Source organism: Clinocottus analis, unplaced genomic scaffold (assembly GCF_023055335.1).
Source record: "Clinocottus analis isolate CAN_PGR_092001 unplaced genomic scaffold, fCliAna1.0.p SCAF_16, whole genome shotgun sequence".
In the NCBI taxonomy this organism is placed as follows: Eukaryota; Metazoa; Chordata; class Actinopteri; order Perciformes; family Cottidae; genus Clinocottus; species Clinocottus analis.
The window spans coordinates 15,626,950-15,645,893 of record NW_027175887.1 but is presented as its reverse complement, the minus strand read 5'-3'; the positions used below and the strand labels follow the sequence as shown (position 1 = coordinate 15,645,893).

General features: G+C 42.4%; 3 protein-coding genes across 3 annotated transcripts; 1 reads left to right on the top strand and 2 right to left on the bottom strand.

The window, feature by feature from the left end:
* Positions 1-1,845: 1,845 nt before the first annotated feature.
* Positions 1,846-10,706, bottom strand: syngr3a (synaptogyrin 3a). Its single transcript, XM_068579040.1, has 5 exons — positions 10,616-10,706; positions 8,491-8,754; positions 5,998-6,232; positions 5,313-5,458; positions 1,846-3,667 (listed from the first exon to the last, which is right to left on the bottom strand). The coding sequence occupies exons 2-5, from the start codon at positions 8,590-8,592 to the stop codon at positions 3,458-3,460; spliced, it is 693 nt and encodes a 230-aa protein (XP_068435141.1). The 5' UTR covers positions 8,593-8,754; positions 10,616-10,706; the 3' UTR covers positions 1,846-3,457.
* Positions 10,707-10,720: 14 nt separating this feature from the next.
* Positions 10,721-11,905, bottom strand: gfer (growth factor, augmenter of liver regeneration (ERV1 homolog, S. cerevisiae)). Its single transcript, XM_068579041.1, has 3 exons — positions 11,501-11,905; positions 10,980-11,191; positions 10,721-10,899 (listed from the first exon to the last, which is right to left on the bottom strand). The coding sequence occupies exons 1-3, from the start codon at positions 11,711-11,713 to the stop codon at positions 10,737-10,739; spliced, it is 588 nt and encodes a 195-aa protein (XP_068435142.1). The 5' UTR covers positions 11,714-11,905; the 3' UTR covers positions 10,721-10,736.
* Positions 11,906-11,964: 59 nt separating this feature from the next.
* drg2 (developmentally regulated GTP binding protein 2) lies at positions 11,965-16,243 on the top strand. Its single transcript, XM_068578483.1, has 14 exons — positions 11,965-12,028; positions 12,236-12,334; positions 12,690-12,847; positions 13,030-13,119; positions 13,207-13,267; positions 13,427-13,517; positions 13,704-13,776; positions 13,973-14,063; positions 14,175-14,272; positions 14,495-14,571; positions 14,723-14,811; positions 14,908-14,966; positions 15,084-15,137; positions 15,880-16,243. Exons 2-14 carry the CDS (start codon positions 12,271-12,273, stop codon positions 15,964-15,966), a joined length of 1,092 nt encoding a protein of 363 aa, XP_068434584.1. The 5' UTR covers positions 11,965-12,028; positions 12,236-12,270; the 3' UTR covers positions 15,967-16,243.
* Positions 16,244-18,944: the final 2,701 nt, after the last annotated feature.

Genomic DNA, 18,944 nt, shown 5'->3' with positions numbered 1-18,944 from the left:
TCATGTCCGGAGTCTCTACAAGCTGATATTCACATCACGTTAGAACGAACCGAAACAAAAGATTTAGTTTTTTTTTTAAAGATTAGAAATCTGTTTCTTCTCGGAAATAGTTTGTTACGACATGGAAAAGTCCTTTTTTTTGTTGTTGCATCAAATAGACTTAAAAGGTACTAAACAATACCCAGAGTACCTGAAAGTATTTGGATAATCAACCCGTCCTGAAACCCCCGAATACTCCAGAAGTGTTTAACTACTTTGTTATCGCTAAATTCATAACATGTACCCACTGATCTATGCACTCAGACCGTCTGGTGAATAATATTGTTTTTGTTAAAAAGGTCATGCTCAAAAGGTAAATTTTGTTTTACAAGACTTTAAAAATGATCTTAATCGTTTTTAATACTGGAACAAGAACAAAAGGAAATGGTCTTCAAACCCATTAACCTCATTAATGATGATTTTAGACAGTATATGACCCTTTTTACGCTTTTTTGGGGGGGGATAGGGCCTGAAATCCAGTGTGCTCGAAGGCCCGACTACCTGACTTCCTGACTCAATGCATTCTGGGACATTTTCACCCCAGAGCATTGAGATCTGAGCACACAACCGCATGTGTGCGTGTGATCATGAGGTTTGACATCGCTGAATAAACAAAAGAGTTGTTTGCGGCGGGGCTCATGGTCACAATTTTTTACAATAAACTGCGATTTAATTTTTAAAAAAAAAAGAGGGAATCCAGTCGGCTGCGCTGGCGGCTGGCCAATCTCATTTTCCAACAACAAAAAAAATCAACTTAAGAATTACATAGTATTCAATATATAATGAGATCTATACAACAAGTTCATGCATTATTATCATGATTGCTTCTCGTCCCGCTGCTGCAGTACCGCCTCTGGTCGACAGAGGGCGCTGTTTCACAACGGCTCGACTAGAATAGCAGGCAAAGCGCTCTATGGGTCAATAATATCACGAATATGACGTTTTATATTTGGCTCTCTTCATCAAGACAAACTCTCAGCTTCATACATCTTGACAGTGACATTGATAATATATTTATTTTATTTATTTTTTTGGGGGGGGATGATTAAAGGGTGAGACTTATGAGTTCCTCCTCTGCGCTAAAACTTTGACAAACACATGTTCAAGAAAATAACTTCTCTGCACCACAAAATTGAATTAACTACACACATTCACACACTGTCTCACACACGTCTCCCACGCACGCTAATGCACGTGCACGCGTACACCTGTTGCACACACACACCGACACACACTAAAAACTACAGTTTCGCTGATGGCGAGTGTACGTGAAGCCACGACACAGACACTGCTACACACCCACATTTTTTGGCCTAAAACTGCACTGACCCCCCCCCCCCCCCCTCTATCCCTCCTCCCCCTCTCGCTTTGTGGTCACATATTTGGACAAGAACAAGGTGTGTGTGTGTGTAATGTGGTAATCAGAGGACGGCGATAAGAACACAGGGCAGTTTGGCAGCTTCTAAAACGTAAACATAAACAGACCTGACTTCCAGAATCTCCACACTCGCCCTTTTTTTTATACACGACAACATCAGACACTGTTTCACATCACAGATGCATTCTGGGACCGTGAGCAGGCTATGGGACGACGGGCCGCTGAGCACAGAGCTGCTTATTGTGGGTCTTTGTGATCGTTTTGTGTATTTCATTAGTCTTTTCGATTCTGACGGGGTAGTTTTTTGTGTCCTTTTCCAGGTTTTTTTGTCTCTTTGTCTCTTTGTAGTCATTTTGTGTCCCTTTGTAGTCGTTTTGTGTATTTCTTGACAGTCTTTTTGATTCTGTCGGGGTAGTTTTTCGTGTCTATTTCTTGTCGTTTTGTAGTCGTTTTGTCTCTTTGAAGTTGTTTTGTGTCTCTTTGTGGTCCTTTTGTGTCTCTTTGTAGCCGTTTTGTGTCTCTTTGTGGTCATTTTGTCTCTTTTTTTAGTCATTTTGTGTCTCATCTTTTTGTGATCGTTCCGTGTATTTCTTAGTCTTTTTCGATTTTGTCGATTTTAGTCTCTTTTTTGTACTTTCACGTCTCTTTGTGGTCGTTTTCTGTCTTTTTGTCTCTTCGTAGTCTTTCTGATAATCTTTGTGATTGTTTTTTTGTATGTTTGTCGTCTTTTGATTCGGTTGAGTTGTTTTTTAAGTCTTTTTATGGTCGTTTTTGTGGTCATTTTGCGTTACGATAAAGGTTTTTTTTTGCATCTCTTTGCAGCCAATTGACTCACTTTCCAACAAGAAATGTAAAAAAACCACTTCAAACAGCGGCTCTGCTCCAGGGGCCCCTGACCTCATCGGCCCTCACAATAATCCACCCATGCCTGGCACAGAAAAACACACTGAAGGAGGATTCACTCGCATTACAGCTCCTCCAACGAATCTTGTGGGAAAACCGACCCGTGTTCAGGACTCCCACAGATTCAGGTGCGACAATATATCAAGAAAGAAGCATAAACACAGAAACTAATTGTAATAAATTGGGAACAAGCTTCTGTGGGGGATCAGTCGGATTGAGATATCGTTCCCAGATCTGGCAAACTTCACCAGGAGCTCAATCGAAGTCGGATCAACAACGATCTTTTTATTTGGATATTTGCCTGAGGTTCGTTTGTACAATTCAAAGACTCGTGTGTAATTTGAGACAGTGCCTGAAGCGGGTCTAACCTGACGGTAACTAGCCTACAGTACAGAGTTTATACCTACAGAAGAATGTGAGATATTGCACTTAGTCACAAAACATTTTCTTTACTTTTTTTTTTTTTTTTTTTTTTTTACAGCATGTGGAAATCTACTAAAATTAAGTCACTGTCTGAGACACACAGTACAGTATGGCACTTAGTTGATGTCTAAGTTTGGTAACATGCAGATTCAACACACATGATCACTTTAAACCGACCAGACCGAACCGGAGCTGAACAAAACACACAACATTCCCCCGTACCGTTTGGCAGGAGAGGGGCGTTTGACACTTCAATGGATGGAAAGAATAAGACGAAGGTGCTGTAAGTGAGTGCCTTCTGCACTATTTTATTTTTTTTAATATATATATATCTAATACTGCTTTGCGGTGGAGTCACTCACTTGTTTGTATATATTTTTCTATTTCTTTTTTGGTCAAAATTGTGTTGACAACATGGCTTCCTCTTCTACAGTTTCTTTTCCTCTCAATATTCTGATGAGAGGACGCTGAATTTCAGCTTAGGAGTCGAGGAAGGAGCAGATAAAGCTGGAATGTGAAGGAAGGAAGGAAAGGGAACGAGACGAGGGAACAAAGGAGAGGCTTTTTTTTTTTTCTCTCTCTACAATTATTGAAAACTCAGCCCAGATCAACACATAAACAACTGCAGGTGCAAACATCACAGGAAAAAAAAAGCACTTTTCTGTCACTTTCCCTCTCATCCGCCTCGCGACCTTTCCTCGCCCGCCATCCTATCTAGTAAATGGGAACCTGGTACGTGGGCGCCGCGTTGTTCTCGGTGAACGGCGGGCTCTGGTAGGTCTCTGTGGGCTCGGCGGTGCCGCCTACCGGGGAGTTGGAGGGGTACGGCTGGGTGGGCGCGCCGCCGTCCATGTGCTCCGTGGTGAACAGAGTCATGTCTGTGCCGAGCAGATACTTCTGCACCGCGCGCACCGTCAGACCGGCCTGCAGGGGGCAGAAGAGGACGGGGTAAGAGGTGCAGAAGAGTAGAAAAACAACCGCAGCAGCCATGGAAAGCTCTTCACAGAGGTGGTATACTTTTATATATAGATATATATTTAAATGTAGACATTTTATGAAGATATCCAGAAGGTTAAGTCAGTAGATGCCATGAAAAGTCTTATGATTGATGCTCAAAATGTCAGATTTTAGCAAACTTTCTGCATCTTAAAAGACAGATATTGAACTCCTCCTGGCTAAAGATAGATTTAAAACTAAATATTATGGTTTTATAGTTTACTTTAATTCATTTAACCTTCGGTAAAGAGCGCCATCTTGTGTTAAATATTGAAAAACAGTCACTTAAAGGAACATTTCAGCCGGGTTTAAAAGAGGTTTTATCTAGGGAAATAAAGTGTGTGTGTATATATATATATATATATATATATATATATATATATATATATATATATATATATATATATATATAAACTCCATCTGCACTATTCTGATGTCTTTCATGTCTTTTTTAAATATTTATCTTGTTTATTGTATATAATATGTAAATATGTACGACGAGAGCGACGTGTGTAACTCGTCAGTGACAGAAATGATGTGATTATGAACATAATGTGAATCCAATGGTGACTTTCTTGTTTAAAGGAGCATTAATCATAATAACAAGTTGTCTTTTAAAGCTTAAAAACATGACGATGGAGCTGCTGGCGACGCTCAGCAAAGGAATCACACTTCTGATCTAACACAGAAGGATGAACACAAAATGACACGATGTTCTAATATAAATATATAAAATATAATATAGCAGAGGGAGTTTCCCAAAATGCAGAACCGTTCCTTTAAAAACCTCCAATGTTTACAACGATGACAACGCCTCTCATCTCACAAACCACTGAGAACGGGCGCGTTATATTTAGCACAACTCAGGAGACGCATGACCGGGTTTCTCGCCTTAAATATGATTAGGAAACGGTTCACAGTTCATATTTAGGGAATTTTAACCTTCAACTTTGAACTTTGGACTGTCAGATTGTGCAGGTCCTGATCAATATTTAAGATAATTGACATCATTTATAATATAATTTTAGCGTCTGATAGCTTTAGAAAGGAGTTACAGCGCCGCTCTTTGTCTCTTTGAAGTCATGAGCTGCTATGAGCTGGAAAATGTAAAAAAAAAATGATATTGAAGGTGTTTTTTGTGTGTTTTTTTAGATATTGGGGGGCTTTTCCTGCACCTGTGCCCAGCTTATTGTCTCGTAATCCAACCAGAGTTTAGAGGTGATGCTGTGCATTACACAACAGCTGTGTGTGTTTTTTGCAACAATGGGGGGAAACATGTGTTCAGGAAAGGTTTGTGTTGTGTTAAAGGCTGGTTTTCACTCATTAACAATAAATAATATAAACCCAAACCAACTCAATGTCTACTGAGACACCTGAAGATGTAAAGAAAATACATTTAAAAAAATCTGAATTCAGAAAAAGGAAGGTCGGTACTTAAGTTTATTATTGTTATTTGAACCATTTGTTTCCATTGCTACATGTGTGTGTGTGTGTGTGTGTGTGTGTGTGTGTGTGTGTGTGTGTGTGTGTGTGTGTGTGTGTGTGTGTGTACATGTGTGTGCATGTTCCTCACCCAGGTGATGATGGAGAAGAAGGAGAAGGCGATGGCGGCCCGCGCTGCGTCGGCGCCCTGGTTGAGTGGCAGGTCGGCGGCCGTGGTCCGAGACCACTGATTGGCCAGGAAGCAGAAACTCACAAAGTACAGAAAGGTCCAGAAACCTGTGGAGCAACAGCAGAAAGAAAGAAAACTTCCAACGTCACACATGAAACACTCGGACCTGCAGGTCTCTGTTCCCGTTAGAGATTAAACATACTCTCATTTCTCTAATATCTTTTTTATGTCACTTTACAGGTTTCATTTCTCTTGATGTCTTGTGATGCAAGAAAGCAGTCAAATGAAACAAAGTCGACCTAGTTTGACTACTTTTGTGTGTGTGTGTGTGTGTGTGTGTGTGTGTGTGTGTGTGTGTGTGTGTGTGTGTGTGTGTGTGTTTGGGTATTTTGGGGAAACCTTTTAAATCCTGCTGACTTAGAAATAAATCCCAGACTAAGAAACGGTTTAGTGCTTATTTATTTATATACTAGTAACTATACAATAGTAGAACATTTTAGGAGTGTGTGTGAGTGTGTGTGCGTGTGCGTGTGTGTGTGTACTTTGGGGAAGCCCTGCCTTTTGAATCCTGCCGCCTTTAGAACTGAATCACAGACTGAGAAGCGGTTTCCTCGCCTATTCATTTCTATAAACTCGTCCTCCTCACCCGAGAAGCCGACCTCCAGCATGATAGCCTTCTTCCTGTCCTTGACGGAGCTGATGGAGGAGAACTTGTAGTCGAGCATGAAGAAGAAGGAGCAGGCCAGCAGGCCCACCAGCCCCACGAACACGCCGTAGTTGCACGCGTCTCCGTTCTTGTTGAAGACGCAGTGGAGCCGCTCGCTGCCCAGGTTGACGTAGCCCTCGTTCACGATGGAGGCGAAGACCACCAGGGAAAATATCTGTGGACGGGAGAGGAAGGGGGGCAGGAGGAGGAAGAAGGAGTTAGGTGAGGGAGGAGGCGGAGCAAGGGAGGAAAGTATTATCAGACTATTGCCCTCAACAATCACCAGATATCTCTCGCTCCTCTCTGGAAACAGGGCGGCTCTTTGAGCGCTCAGACCGAAGGCATTAACCTAATTTCCCCTTCTTTGTCTCTGTCCGACTGAAGATGTGGATGCTTCACTTCCCATAAAGAATCGTCCCGAGGCGGTGTGTGTGTGTGTGTGTGTGTTTACCAAAACAGGAATGTTGCTATAACTCGTGCCATTAATCTACTTTTACCCTTCATTATATTGTTTTTATGAATGAGCCTCTTCTTTAGGTCCCATCTGTAGATCAGCTTTGCTTCCTCTGGCCTGGGCTCCGATCAGCTGACTAACTCTGGGTGGCAGAATAGGGCCATGTGACACACACACATACACACACACAAGCAGTAATGCACTCACACTTGGGGGTACGGGTCATGTGATGCTGGACAATGGGATAAGAACTACTCTTTAAAACCAGTCACATGCATGTATAATCTGAGATACACACGGCGAAGCTGCTCATGCATCAAAGCACTGAGTCGCCAAATTGTGGGGAAAAAAACTTTGACTGATATAACAAATATAGTGTGTGTGTGAAAATGTCCTCTCCTATTTTTACAGTTATCTTTGTGATAATCAGTGTGATACAAGAGTGATTTTCCACATCTGCAATGTCTACGTGTACTTCCTCTGCTTTACACTTTGATTTCTTTCAAACCTTAATTAGTAAAACAAAACAAAGCTTTACGGGTAAAGCTTCATTGTAGCACGCGGTTAAAAGTCACTAAGTGCATTTCAGTACGATAATTGTAGATTTACTTTGTTTACAGTATTGAAATTGAATGCATTTTTTGACTTCTGGGGAACCACTGGATTAAACTGCCTAAAGAAGTTAATAAAAAGTCTCAATCTCATTCAGCTTTACCAGTAAAATATTAAAATAATGTTTTAATACTTCAGTAACAAGGGACGTTTTTCTGCATAAGATTTAGTGACGTCTTGAGCAGTGTTTGGTTTGTCCGTTCCGGGCCACCGTATTTTGAACCCAGGTGATTATAAAGCTCAAGCAAACGTTTACCTTTCATATGTAACCTACACTTCCGGTATTATAAGGTACATTTCGGTTGTTGTACTGTTGTACCTTCTGCTCTCCGGATGTTTTCAGCGACACAAACACACCAACGAGTCACGACAATTCATCTTTAAAGCACAAATAGTTTGAAAAAAAATAATGATTGATCTGCAGGATGAGCTGGATTTGTCCTTCGTGATGAGCTAACGAGTCTCCAAAGGGCATCATGTGTCCGCTGCACAGTCACCGGACCCTCATTATGATGAATGTAAACGTATACTGGGACACATCTCACGCTGTCACCGATGTCTCCTCCTCACCACCAACACCACCACCACCATTTTTGCTCCCGGCAGGGTGGACCTTCTCCGTGTCACCTAAAGGTGATGCGTTACATCAAGCGTCGGGGCACGACGCGCCTCCGCGGCCCTGCGTGCGTAATGAAGAGCGCGGACCAATCACACGGGGCGGCGACGGACGACGACCGTTTATGGGTAAATCAGCAAAAAAAGAAAAATGAAAATAATAATTAGCTGGAAATATATTTGACGACGTGACAACTTGTGATTTTTTGGGGCGCATATAAATAATGTTATGTATGAGAATATGAACAACAGGAAGCAGCAGGAACGAACATAATCTGTCCTCTGTTCTCTATACACAATCCGGCTGCGGTCTGCTGCACATCTCTTTTACGCAGCACTGACATGTAGGGGCGAGGAGGAACCCAATTAAATAAAAAAAAAACACAATAGGCAGGTGTCCGCGCCGGAAAAACAAATCAAAACATCTGTACGTGAGCTCGGTTCCTCGTGCCGGGAGCCAGAGACAAGCGGCCAGGCCTCGGCTGCGCCCTGACCGCCGCCGCTGCTGCTGCTGTGAGGACGCGCGCGCTCCGACATCAACACACGCGCCCTGGTTCCGTTCACACACCCTGCTTATCAATTACCGCTGCTTACTGGGCTTCTGTGTTTGCAGTGGGAACACGTCACGGGTCTCGCACCGCAACGACAACACAGACCCCCCCACCACACACACACACACACACACACACACACACACACACACACACGTATACACGCCAGGTGGAGGAGAATAAAACGCCTCTTGCTCTCACCCAGGACAGCACTCTGAGGATGGTCTGCGGCTGTTTGGCGAAGGAAATCGGGTCGATAGTGGACCCGGACCGGCCCGCTCCGAACGAACCCACTCCGTCCATCTTCTGTCTTCTCTTCCTCTTCCTCTTTCTCTCTCTCTCTTTCTCGCCCTCTCTCTCTCTCTCCCAGTGTGTGTGTGTGTGTGAGTGTGCGCGGCCCCACGCTCCCGGCTCCACGGCAGGATGGAGATGCGCTGCTGCTGCTCGCTGCTGTGGGGACTGTTCCTGCGCGCACGCGCACAGCACGCGGGCACGTTGGAGGAGGAGGAGAGAGAGGGGGGGGGGGGGGGGTTACGTGCACGACAGACGTACCCACGTTATAGACTAGCGGGAAAAGACATTTTTGCAGGGATAATAAAACAAACTGACTCACAACAATGTTGTTGTTGTTGGTTTGAGAGTCATTTGTTGGGGTCTTGTGGGATTAAATCACATTTTCATGTCTGACCCGGCTGTGTCTACATGTGTGGACGTATTCTGGGTCCGTATTGCCTTTAAATATATCCACAAAATTATACCTTTTAAACTATGGAATGTAAACTCCCCTCATATTTCTAAATATAAGAATGTCCAGATAAGAAAAGTAACCCAGCGTGACTTCATTGTCCTCAACTGCAGAAACAGGCCTGCAGCCACTACACAAGTTAAAAGATGGACTCCGTCTAAACATGAGGCCCGAAGGCCACGAGCACTGTGCTGAGGAAGAAAGAGAATCCTACATTCGCCCCACACATTGCTCGGTTATGAAACATGTCATGGAGACAAGTCTCATGATGATGTACTTGTGCCAAATACCACAACAAAGTAGTCACAAGTTTCTCGTCATGGGATTATTTGCCAATCAGCAGTGACCATGGAGCCCGACACAGCTACGAACAATGAAATAAAGTCGTCCTGCTTTTGTGAAAACTCAGCGGTGGCATTTTCTCCATTAAAATGACATGAATTGTGTTGCGAAGCTGCAAAGAAATACAATATCATGCGTGTCATACATGACTCACGCCACTAGAGGTCAGTGACGTCCACTTCCAAGTTAAATATCTCAACATTAATGTTAAAAGTACTTCATACCAGAGCGGAGGAGGAATACTGGTCGTGGTACTACGTGGAACAAACACACAAACCCGTTATAGGGTCATGATAACAGTGGAAACACACAGCAGCAGCTGTGTCCTCTACTCGATCCTCAAATAACAAAATAACAAATTCATAATCTGTTTATTAATAACACACCGGTCACATGGCTGAGACGCTGGCTTCACAGGGATCCTGACTGACGGGGAACAGGCCTCACATGGTGCAACTCACAGGTGCTTTAATTATAAATATAATGTTATCTACAGCCAAAAAGATATTTACAGGGACATGAATTAGAGAAACACAAGCAAATAATCACTTTTGAGAAGCTGTGATCAACAAAAATAGTCCTTTCTTAAGTTAATGATTAATTCTTAATGATTGTAAATAGCTAAATATTTAATGATTCCAGCAAAAAACTATGCAAATAAATAAACATACTCTGCAGGTATACCACCCCACAAGACACACAAAGAGAGTACCTTTACAAATATTCAATGAACATAAAATGAAAAGACATTCTGTAAGCATCATGTTTATATATGACACATACAATAAATACACCATATGTGTGTATATATATATATATATATATATATAATATATATATATATATATATATATATATATATATATATATTTGTGTGTGTGTGCGCCATATACATATCTATGACATTACAAGATGATTAATTTGAGATACCTCTAATTACTGTGAAACCTGAATAATATTTATTCTCACATTTAAGGATGTAATATTTTGAGACTTCAGAATTGACTAGAAAACATTTTAATGGGCTGATTATAACCAACTTTCTGCTTTAACAGACACATCAGGGCCTCATTGGTCAACAAACACAAAATTAAATGTAAAAAAATGTGAGTTTCTATCGCAAACTCGCCAACAATTGGAATTAACAAGAGGTTCAGTTTTGGTTCCAACCTGAGAAACAGAGAGAAGTATTTGTTCTGTATCTTTCATTTTGTTACTAGATCAGTTTTATTAACTGACCTCAAAACCAGAATATGAAGTGCACAACGTGGTCTCTCTCTCTCCTCACGTTAAGTTTCTCCTCAGCAGAATTGGGAGCTCCTCTTTGTGGGGTTCCCACAGTCCTCACAGTCCTCGTCGATCAGTCACAGGAACCATCTTTCCATCCGTCTTTCCACCGCTCGTCGACACGTGAGCAGTCGAACTCGGACTTGCCCAGCCGGACGTTAACGTCGTTGTGGATGTGACAGAGCCACTGAGACAGAGCGTGGCGACTCCTGGTGTCCGGCTGATTGGTTTTCAACCTGCAGAGAGGAAAAGGTGTATTTAGAAACTTCCTTTAAACCTTTAAAATGTGAATCTAACCGGATCCATGTGGTCTGACCTGTCCCTGAGGTCTTCTGCACATTCATCACACGGGAAGAACTTGGAGAAAAGGTTGATGAACTGCCCCATCTCTTGCTGCTGGGTGGAAGACGGACGGTCGGGGTAATACGCCGCCATGGTGTGCAGGAAGGACCAGGTGTTACGCCCCAACTCCTCCCTGTCCAGCGGACATTGTGGGTCTTGTGGCTCTGACTCTGCAGCTCGAGTCTCCTGGAGAGTCAAACTGGGATGTTAAAAAGGGAGCAGGCAAGGATTTGTGGTTACACATTAATTGATCGTATCCTGAGCCAGATAAGACTATTTGTAAGCTTGGGCTCAAATGTAGGGCAGGACCAACCCCAATGTAACACCTATGAAATGTTGCGTCATGACATAACAAATTTGATAAAGCAAAACTCTCACACATTGACAATATACAAAATGATATTACTTTATAAACACTTGTCAAGCCAAACTTGACTCCTGTAAAAGTCACATTTCTACAGGTCCTCTCAAAACCCCGTCTTGACCTCATGTCACCTGTACAGGAGCTGTCGTCTGTTTCTTCTGGACCTTCATCCAGGATTTAAAGTCCGTACAAGCTCTGCACGGCTTCTTCTTCACATCCCCGGTCTGCTCCGGCTCCTTACCGGAGCTGTCCGGCGCTGGTTTGGCGGCCACGGGAAACGGGAAACCTTCAAACCCGGGCGGGTTGGAGGCTGACGTCCCTGTCGGTCCTGTGGGCGCAGCCATGTTCGCGGACTGTACTATTACCTAATAACTCGGACCGACTTATCGATACAACATCAGGGGACGTCCGGCTGTTAAAAGGCAGCTACAACTAAATGGGCACATTATCGCTTTTTTAAATCTATATTTTTACTCCACCGTGAGGACGTCGTGGTCGTCGTGCCGCTCACTTACCGGCTGATAACGACACACCGGGACAGCATTGGTGTAACAGTGAGTTTCCTTGTTTCCCCCCGGACCGTTCATGGGCACGGAACGACTTCCGGTCGGTGATGTCAGTCGTTAGTGCATGCCGCTGAGAGAAGCCTTTGTCAAAATGTACATTTCTATCATATTACAACATTGTTTTAATAACTTGACATTGCGTGTGTTTTATGCAGATATTAATTTCAAGCTATGTGTGTCGATTCATAGTTTTTAATCGGATTTATCAACTGTTAGGTGCCACTTGTTAGCCGGGTGGCTAACCAAGCTAGCTGTGGAGTGACACGTTTCTTGCTCTCTGTTGTTTTCTCTCCTCCACAGAGTCACGCCGTCTGAAGCTCAGCCGCACCGTCACAATGGGGATCTTGGAGAAAATCGCGGAAATAGAGCGAGAAATCGCTCGGACGCAGAAAAACAAAGGTAAGAGAGGTCTAGTCGCGATGCTAACTGTTAGCTTAACCATGGATGAACTTGTGGCTGTTTGTGTGTCAGCTGTCCGTGTTGTGTTACTAATTGATCTCACTGAAATTCAAGGAGATGCGTGCTAATTGACACCGTAAGCTTGATTACAGCAACCACTTACTTAAAGGAACAATCTCCCAAATAACAGCTGATACATTCAAATGAATGAAACTAAACTCCAGTGTGGTGGTTGTGCTGGTATTACAGTGTTATAGCCACGTTTCTTCGCCTCTCACCTCCATCACTGTGGCATAAGACACCTACTTTTGAAGCACCTTGTGTCACCATTTTCTTTTCTCATTAATTTCTCCAGCCACTGAGTACCATCTGGGTTTGCTCAAGGCCAAGCTCGCCAAATACAGAGCACAGCTACTGGAGCCCAAAACAGCGGGGGCCAAAGGCGAGGGCTTCGATGTCATGAAATCTGGAGATGCTCGTGTTGCTCTTATTGGTTTCCCCTCTGTGGGTAAGGTACGTCAACATTGCCGACCGTGGGCTGGGTTTTCATTATCATGTTTCATTAATCCTGCTGCACTGTGTTCTCAAACACAAACAGTAAGAGGGTTGAACCGAGCCAACGTTGAAATAAGTGAAATGCAATCCAACGATTCAACATGTCCAGGTGTGATTGAATCCTCTGTTGTGTCCTGCAGTCCACCTTCCTTAGCTTGATGACATCAACAGCCAGTGAAGCTGCTTCCTATGAGTTCACCACTCTCACCTGCATACCTGGTGTCATAGAGGTACACGCAATCACAGCCACCGCATGTATTAAATATTGTTTAAACAAAAAACAAGTCCCATTTACACTGTTATTTGTTGCTCTTCAGTACAAAGGAGCCAACATCCAGTTGCTGGATTTGCCAGGAATCATTGAGGGTGCTGCCCAAGGTAGGCTTGAATGTTTTGTTTTCTTTTTTAATTCAAAGTGAGCAGTGTGGGATTTCAGAGTTATCATTCTTTCAGATTGTAAATTAGATGCTTCCACTCAAAATAATGAGAAAAGGCTTCATAAGGATTGTAAAACACTGACTCGTTGACTGTTTACAGGAAAGGGTCGAGGTCGGCAGGTCATTGCTGTTGCCAGGACAGCAGATGTCGTCATCATGATGTTAGATGCCACTAAAGGAGAAGTTCAGAGGTGTGTGACGCCCACTGTTTGTGTGTGTGTGTGTGTGTGTGTGTGTGTGTGTGTGTGTGTGTGTGTGTGTGTGTGTGTGTGTGTGTGTGTGTGTGCACGAGCCGATCCGTTGCAGGGAATTAGAGAGGCGGATGAGTCATTTCATCAACTAATTCTTTCCTTTTATTGTATTCTTCATCTTTCTAGAGAACTTCTAGAAAAGGAGTTGGAATCGGTGGGAATCAGACTCAACAGGTCGAAACCAAATATATATTTCAAGGTACATTTTCTATCATCCTCCTGAGTGGACCATCAATATCAACGGCTTAATTCAGAGAGACGTGGCCCTTGTGTACTCAAGGTAGCGTGCTTTGGCATTAAGTGGCCTCGCTGCAAGTATAGCATACAAACAATCTGTAGAATTACTTCAATTATAATACTGAACTGTAAACTATGTGATTTATGTCTTTCTGTAGCCCAAGAAAGGTGGCGGCCTCTCCTACAACTCCACAGTTCCACTCACCATGTGCTCAGAGAAGCTCGTTCAGCTCATCCTTCACGAATACAGTATCCTTCACTCAAGTAGCAGCAAAGGCAGCTCAAAGAAGAAAAATATATTTCTATGGATCTAATAAGTCGCAGGATAATTTGCTTCATTTCTTTAACCGCTTCTCTCAGAAATCTTTAATGCAGAAGTCCTCTTCAGAGAGGACAGCACACCAGACGAGTTCATCGACGTCATCGTCGGGAACAGAGTATACATGCCTTGCGTTTATGTAAGTCAGTGCCCATCATCTGTGTTGGGTCATGGCCTCATAGCTCTACTACTTGAAATCTTTGAAAGACACATTTCATGGTCCGAGATGTTGTTTTGAACATTGAAACCCATAGAAACAGGAAAATATATTTGGAGTCACAAGGTTTTGTCAAGCTTTTAGCTTGTGTACATTTGTTTGCGGTCTCTTTTTCCCCCCTCATAATATTTGTGGTGTTCACAGGTGTACAACAAGGTGGATCAAATCTCCATCGAGGAGGTGGACCGCCTGGCTCACGTACCTAACAGTGTTGTCATCAGGTCAGATCTCTGTCTGTCTTGTTGTGTGTGAATAACAGTTGTCTTGGTTGGAAGCTGACATCTCCCTCTCTTTGTATCCATCTCTGTAAATATCTCTAAGTACGTGGGAGTTAAAAAGCCTTCTCCGTTTCTGTCCACGTGTACATTTCAGTTGTGGAATGAAGTTGAACCTGGATTACCTTCTAGAGACGTTGTGGGATTACCTGGCTCTGATTTGCATTTACACTAAGAAAAGAGGAGGTACGCAGGCACTTTGTGTCATTCACTAGCTGGACTGTAAATGTCAAGTATACTTAATATATTAAGTCTGTTTTTCCTTTCTTTTTTTTCCATTAGAGCGCCCAGACTTTTCCGATGCCATCATCATGAGAAGAGCAGCATCTGTAGAACATGTGGTACGTGGAACGCACGTGACTGCTCACACACACATAGAGTCGATGTCGAGGAGTCAAAACGAAAGGCAAGATGTGCAATGTGTTTGCAAATATGTTGTTTTGTTTTCTCTCCCACAGTGCCATCGAATCCACAGAACCTTAGTCGGCCAGTTCAAATATGCCCTGGTTTGGGTAAGTTCGTGTTTTCAGAGGCAAAGACCTTCAGAAACTCATTTACCTCTTGTCCCATAAACTGTCTGGAGAAGCTCCCTCATGTTGACTCAGACAGCCAAATAAATATGAACTATTGGAGGAAGGCTGCATTACACATAGAGTGCATTAAACCACAACACTAGAAAATGGTTCATGGGTCATGCATGTTTCTGTAAAAATGTAAATGGGACCACTGGCTTGCTTAAAGATGAACAGATCAGATCAGAGATTCATATCATTGAAAGTTCACTGAGGTATTTATGACATTCTCCGATTTTGTGAGTGAGATGTCTTTGTGGGTCTTTTGTTGTGTGGCCAGGATAGTTTTTTTTTCCAGTTTGTAGTCATGTCACACGACATGCAATCGTGTGACATGTCACACGAATCGTGTGTCATGTCACACGAGAAGAATCACTCAAATAATTATACCCTTTGTGGAGGAACACAAATACAATATCAAGATAATATATTCAGTGCGGCGTTGCTGTTGCTTTTATCACACAATGGATTGTGCAACAGAAATGAACAAAAGGGGCACAGACCTGAATAACACTCACTATAGTCACTATATTTATGCTACGGCTGTGTTTACTGCGTCCATGACGTAAGAGAAGCAGAGGATCTCTTGTTCACTGTCTAGTGATTCACTGCATTAAAAAAAAAAAAGAAGCCCATAAACTAAAAAGTAAGCGTCTGAACGGATGGTCTGTTGGTCTTCCAGGGAACCAGCACCAAGTACAGCCCCCAGAGGGTCGGCCTAACACACATCATGGAGCACGAGGACGTCATCCAGATCGTTAAGAAGTAAAACGAGCTCCTGACGGGACGGAAAGCAGAGAGCAAGAGTCACACTTTGAGTTGAAATGGAGGAAGAAGAAAAACTGTACAGTAAATTTACTGCAATGAAAAAACCGCTGCCATTCTTATTTTGTATATTAAAATGCATTGAAGAGACGGAGCAGACTTGAGTTGGCCGTGCACAGGAAATGGTCTATTTTACTTTTTGATTGTTATCAAGAAGATACACGTTGATTCAGAGAGAAACAGAGAAACGGGGAGGGGGAAAAATAAAATCCATAAAATGATGAGTGCTTGTGTCTCTTTATTACTATGTTTCACGATAACGTGTTATTGGTTTGCATTGAGTCACATGTAAGTACCACACGTCCTGTCTGTGTTGTCTTTGTGACCATCAGGTGACCTTTATCCCACCAGGTGTGGGTGCGTCACCTTTGACCTGTCTCCACTGCCTCCATGCAGGCCGCCCAGCTGCTCCTGTCTCGTCTCCGACGCTCCAAGGCAGATCATCCACAACGCACGGCCTCCCGTTCAATGCTCCCCCATTCACTGGAACACATAAGCACAATGGCAGCATTAAATATTCAGAAGCGGCCGTTCGGGCCGGGAGAGTGGGGACCGAGTGGGAGGCTTCACGAGGGACGACGACGCAGAGGGGACGCGTGTTCACGCCGCCGGCCTTTCAAGAGATGCCACGAAGATGTCTCCGCAGGGTGAGATGGGATGGAGAGGTTCTGCTGTGGAGTAACCTGAAGGGAAGAGGAACGATGGAGGGATAACACGGTGGAGGAAAAGCAGAAACAAAGGTGTGTATTGTGTGGAGCAGGCGTGACACTTGATGCTGCTTGGCTCCCATCTGGCTTCCAGAGGGTGTGTGTGCAGCACACACTGCACGTGAGCACGAGCTGTTTGGTAACGGTGCTTATTTAAGACCTGTTTTCGTGTCGTTTGGTACCAACAGTTGTTTGAAACTGTACACTAGGTTTTTAAGTTTAGTCCTAATGAGAGAACGTAGTGTTCAGACTTGCTTCTCCACACTTTGCTCCTTTTAAAAGGATAATTGTTTGTCATTTTTCAAGTAAAAATCCCATAAAATAGTTGTTTTCAGTGTTTAAATTATGAAGATTTCCCACTATTCTCTGTAATCTGATTATAATTTGGTTTAATGCTATTGTACTCGAGAATATTTTAAGACGTTCACCATGGACAAACACATTTCTGGCACTTTATAAACCAAACAAACTGATTATTTAATTTATCAAGAGAATAATAAGTAGATTAATTGATGGGGAAAGAAAAACAAACTGGCTGCCCACCTGGAGAAGTGTCTTACTTTACTGCAACCAAAGTGTTAAAACAATAATGTATGTTAAATATCATATACATGTTGTACGAAAAGCAGTTAAATTACAGGTGGAAAGTCACAGCTACTCATAAGTTAACTTTCCTTTAATCCAAGTCAGCAAATAATAGTTTTGCAACTTGACTCACATGTTATTGTAATTGTTTGACTGTTGAGTGGTTTTAAATGAACCTATATGAAGCCTTAATGGATTATAAATGGAGGTCATGCGACCTTAAGAGTCAACAACGGCGCCGTGACTCTTAACTGCAGCTCAACGTGGTTCAATGACTGAAACCTGAGGAGTACTTTCTTCTCGTTTTGACAACAATGATCACATGTCTTCCTCAAGGCTTCTGACCCCGACGCACACATTAAGACCCTGATTATAAAGACGTATAGAGATGTGTAGAGAGCAGAAATACTGGACATGGACTGGGTCTGAAACCCAGAGGCCACCAGCATGACCTTTCTCGATAGCCATTGGTTGCATGCATCACTTTTTGTTTTGTTTTTTCTTTAGAAATGACAATTACTGTTCAACGAGTGACAATCTGCTGCTGTTGTCCGTCTTTTCTGCTTTCATAAAATACACCAATACACACAGTAAATGTACACCTAACTTATCTAATAATACAAATATATTCTGTATTTAGTCTGACTGGAAAACTACCTGAAACATTGAATTAAATTATTTGGATCTGCAGCAGCAGCATCTATTCTTCATGAGGACTGAAATGTTTTTTTTTTAATTAATTAATGCTTATAATTGTATATTTTTATGGCTCATAGAATAGAAAAGATACCAGTCATGGACGAAGTGTCAGGACTCCGGTTACTTTGTCTCTTCTGCCCTCTTCTGCCTCAGTCTGCTCATCACATGGAGGCTCCAGTCAGGTTATCAAAGTGTTTTATTTAAAAAATAAAGATCAGAGGGAAATGTTTGGCTTTCCTTTAACTCATTATTATGGAAGCCCATTCACGCCACAAAAAAAAAACAAAAAGTCATAATTATAAAAAAAATATATATATATATCATAGATATGATATATATAACTTTTTTTGGTATTTTTTTTTTTGTCATACTTTTTTTTGTCTTGACTGTAAAAAAAAATGTTGCCATACTTTTTTTTGGGTCACAATTGTTATGATTTGTAAAAAATATGATATGTACATTTTTTGGTCATAATTCTGACTTTATTTTGTGGCGAAAATGGGCTTCCATAAATTATTGATTCACTGAACTTTCATTTTATGAGATACTATTTAACTAAAACTGGCCAATAATTAAATGAGTGAACCTGAACTTAAACTACTGACTTAATTTCATAAAGTATGAAACACAGACTGCACGTATTACCTTCAGCCTGACAAAAGACTGATGAGCAAACAGTTGGATAAAAAGGACTGCGCTCATGTACCTGCGTAAGGTAAAAGACCAACAGACTGCTGTGTGTACTGCGCGTTCCTTTATGTTAAGATAATCTCTTTATGGGGCTTCAACAAACAATCAGGTTGTTTTCTGTACATCTTGTGTGCAGATGTTTGTCTTTGTAGCTCACTGATGTACATACAGAAGCAGAAAGAACAGTAAATACCCACAAGCAAACACAACCTACATGTTGATCCCTTCAAAGAGACGGGTT

What these genes read in the sequence shown, in the direction of transcription:
- syngr3a (XM_068579040.1), bottom strand. Translation starts at nt 8,592, where the DNA reads ATGGACGGAGTGGGTTCGTTCGGAGCGGGCCGGTCCGGGTCCACTATC. An exon ending in TCCTCAGAGTGCTGTCCTGG is followed by an intron (nt 6,233 to 8,490) that starts GTGAGAGCAAGA and finishes TCCCGTCCACAG; the next exon opens with ATATTTTCCCTGGTGGTCTT. An exon ending in GCTGGAGGTCGGCTTCTCGG is followed by an intron (nt 5,459 to 5,997) that starts GTGAGGAGGACG and finishes GTTGCTCCACAG; the next exon opens with GTTTCTGGACCTTTCTGTAC.
- gfer (XM_068579041.1), bottom strand. Translation starts at nt 11,713, where the DNA reads ATGGCTGCGCCCACAGGACCGACAGGGACGTCAGCCTCCAACCCGCCC. An exon ending in AGACGACAGCTCCTGTACAG is followed by an intron (nt 11,192 to 11,500) that starts GTGACATGAGGT and finishes TTGACTCTCCAG; the next exon opens with GAGACTCGAGCTGCAGAGTC. An exon ending in GCAGAAGACCTCAGGGACAG is followed by an intron (nt 10,900 to 10,979) that starts GTCAGACCACAT and finishes TCCTCTCTGCAG; the next exon opens with GTTGAAAACCAATCAGCCGG.
- drg2 (XM_068578483.1), top strand. Translation starts at nt 12,271, where the DNA reads ATGGGGATCTTGGAGAAAATCGCGGAAATAGAGCGAGAAATCGCTCGG. An exon ending in CCTAACAGTGTTGTCATCAG is followed by an intron (nt 14,572 to 14,722) that starts GTCAGATCTCTG and finishes TGTACATTTCAG; the next exon opens with TTGTGGAATGAAGTTGAACC. An exon ending in TTACACTAAGAAAAGAGGAG is followed by an intron (nt 14,812 to 14,907) that starts GTACGCAGGCAC and finishes TTTTTCCATTAG; the next exon opens with AGCGCCCAGACTTTTCCGAT.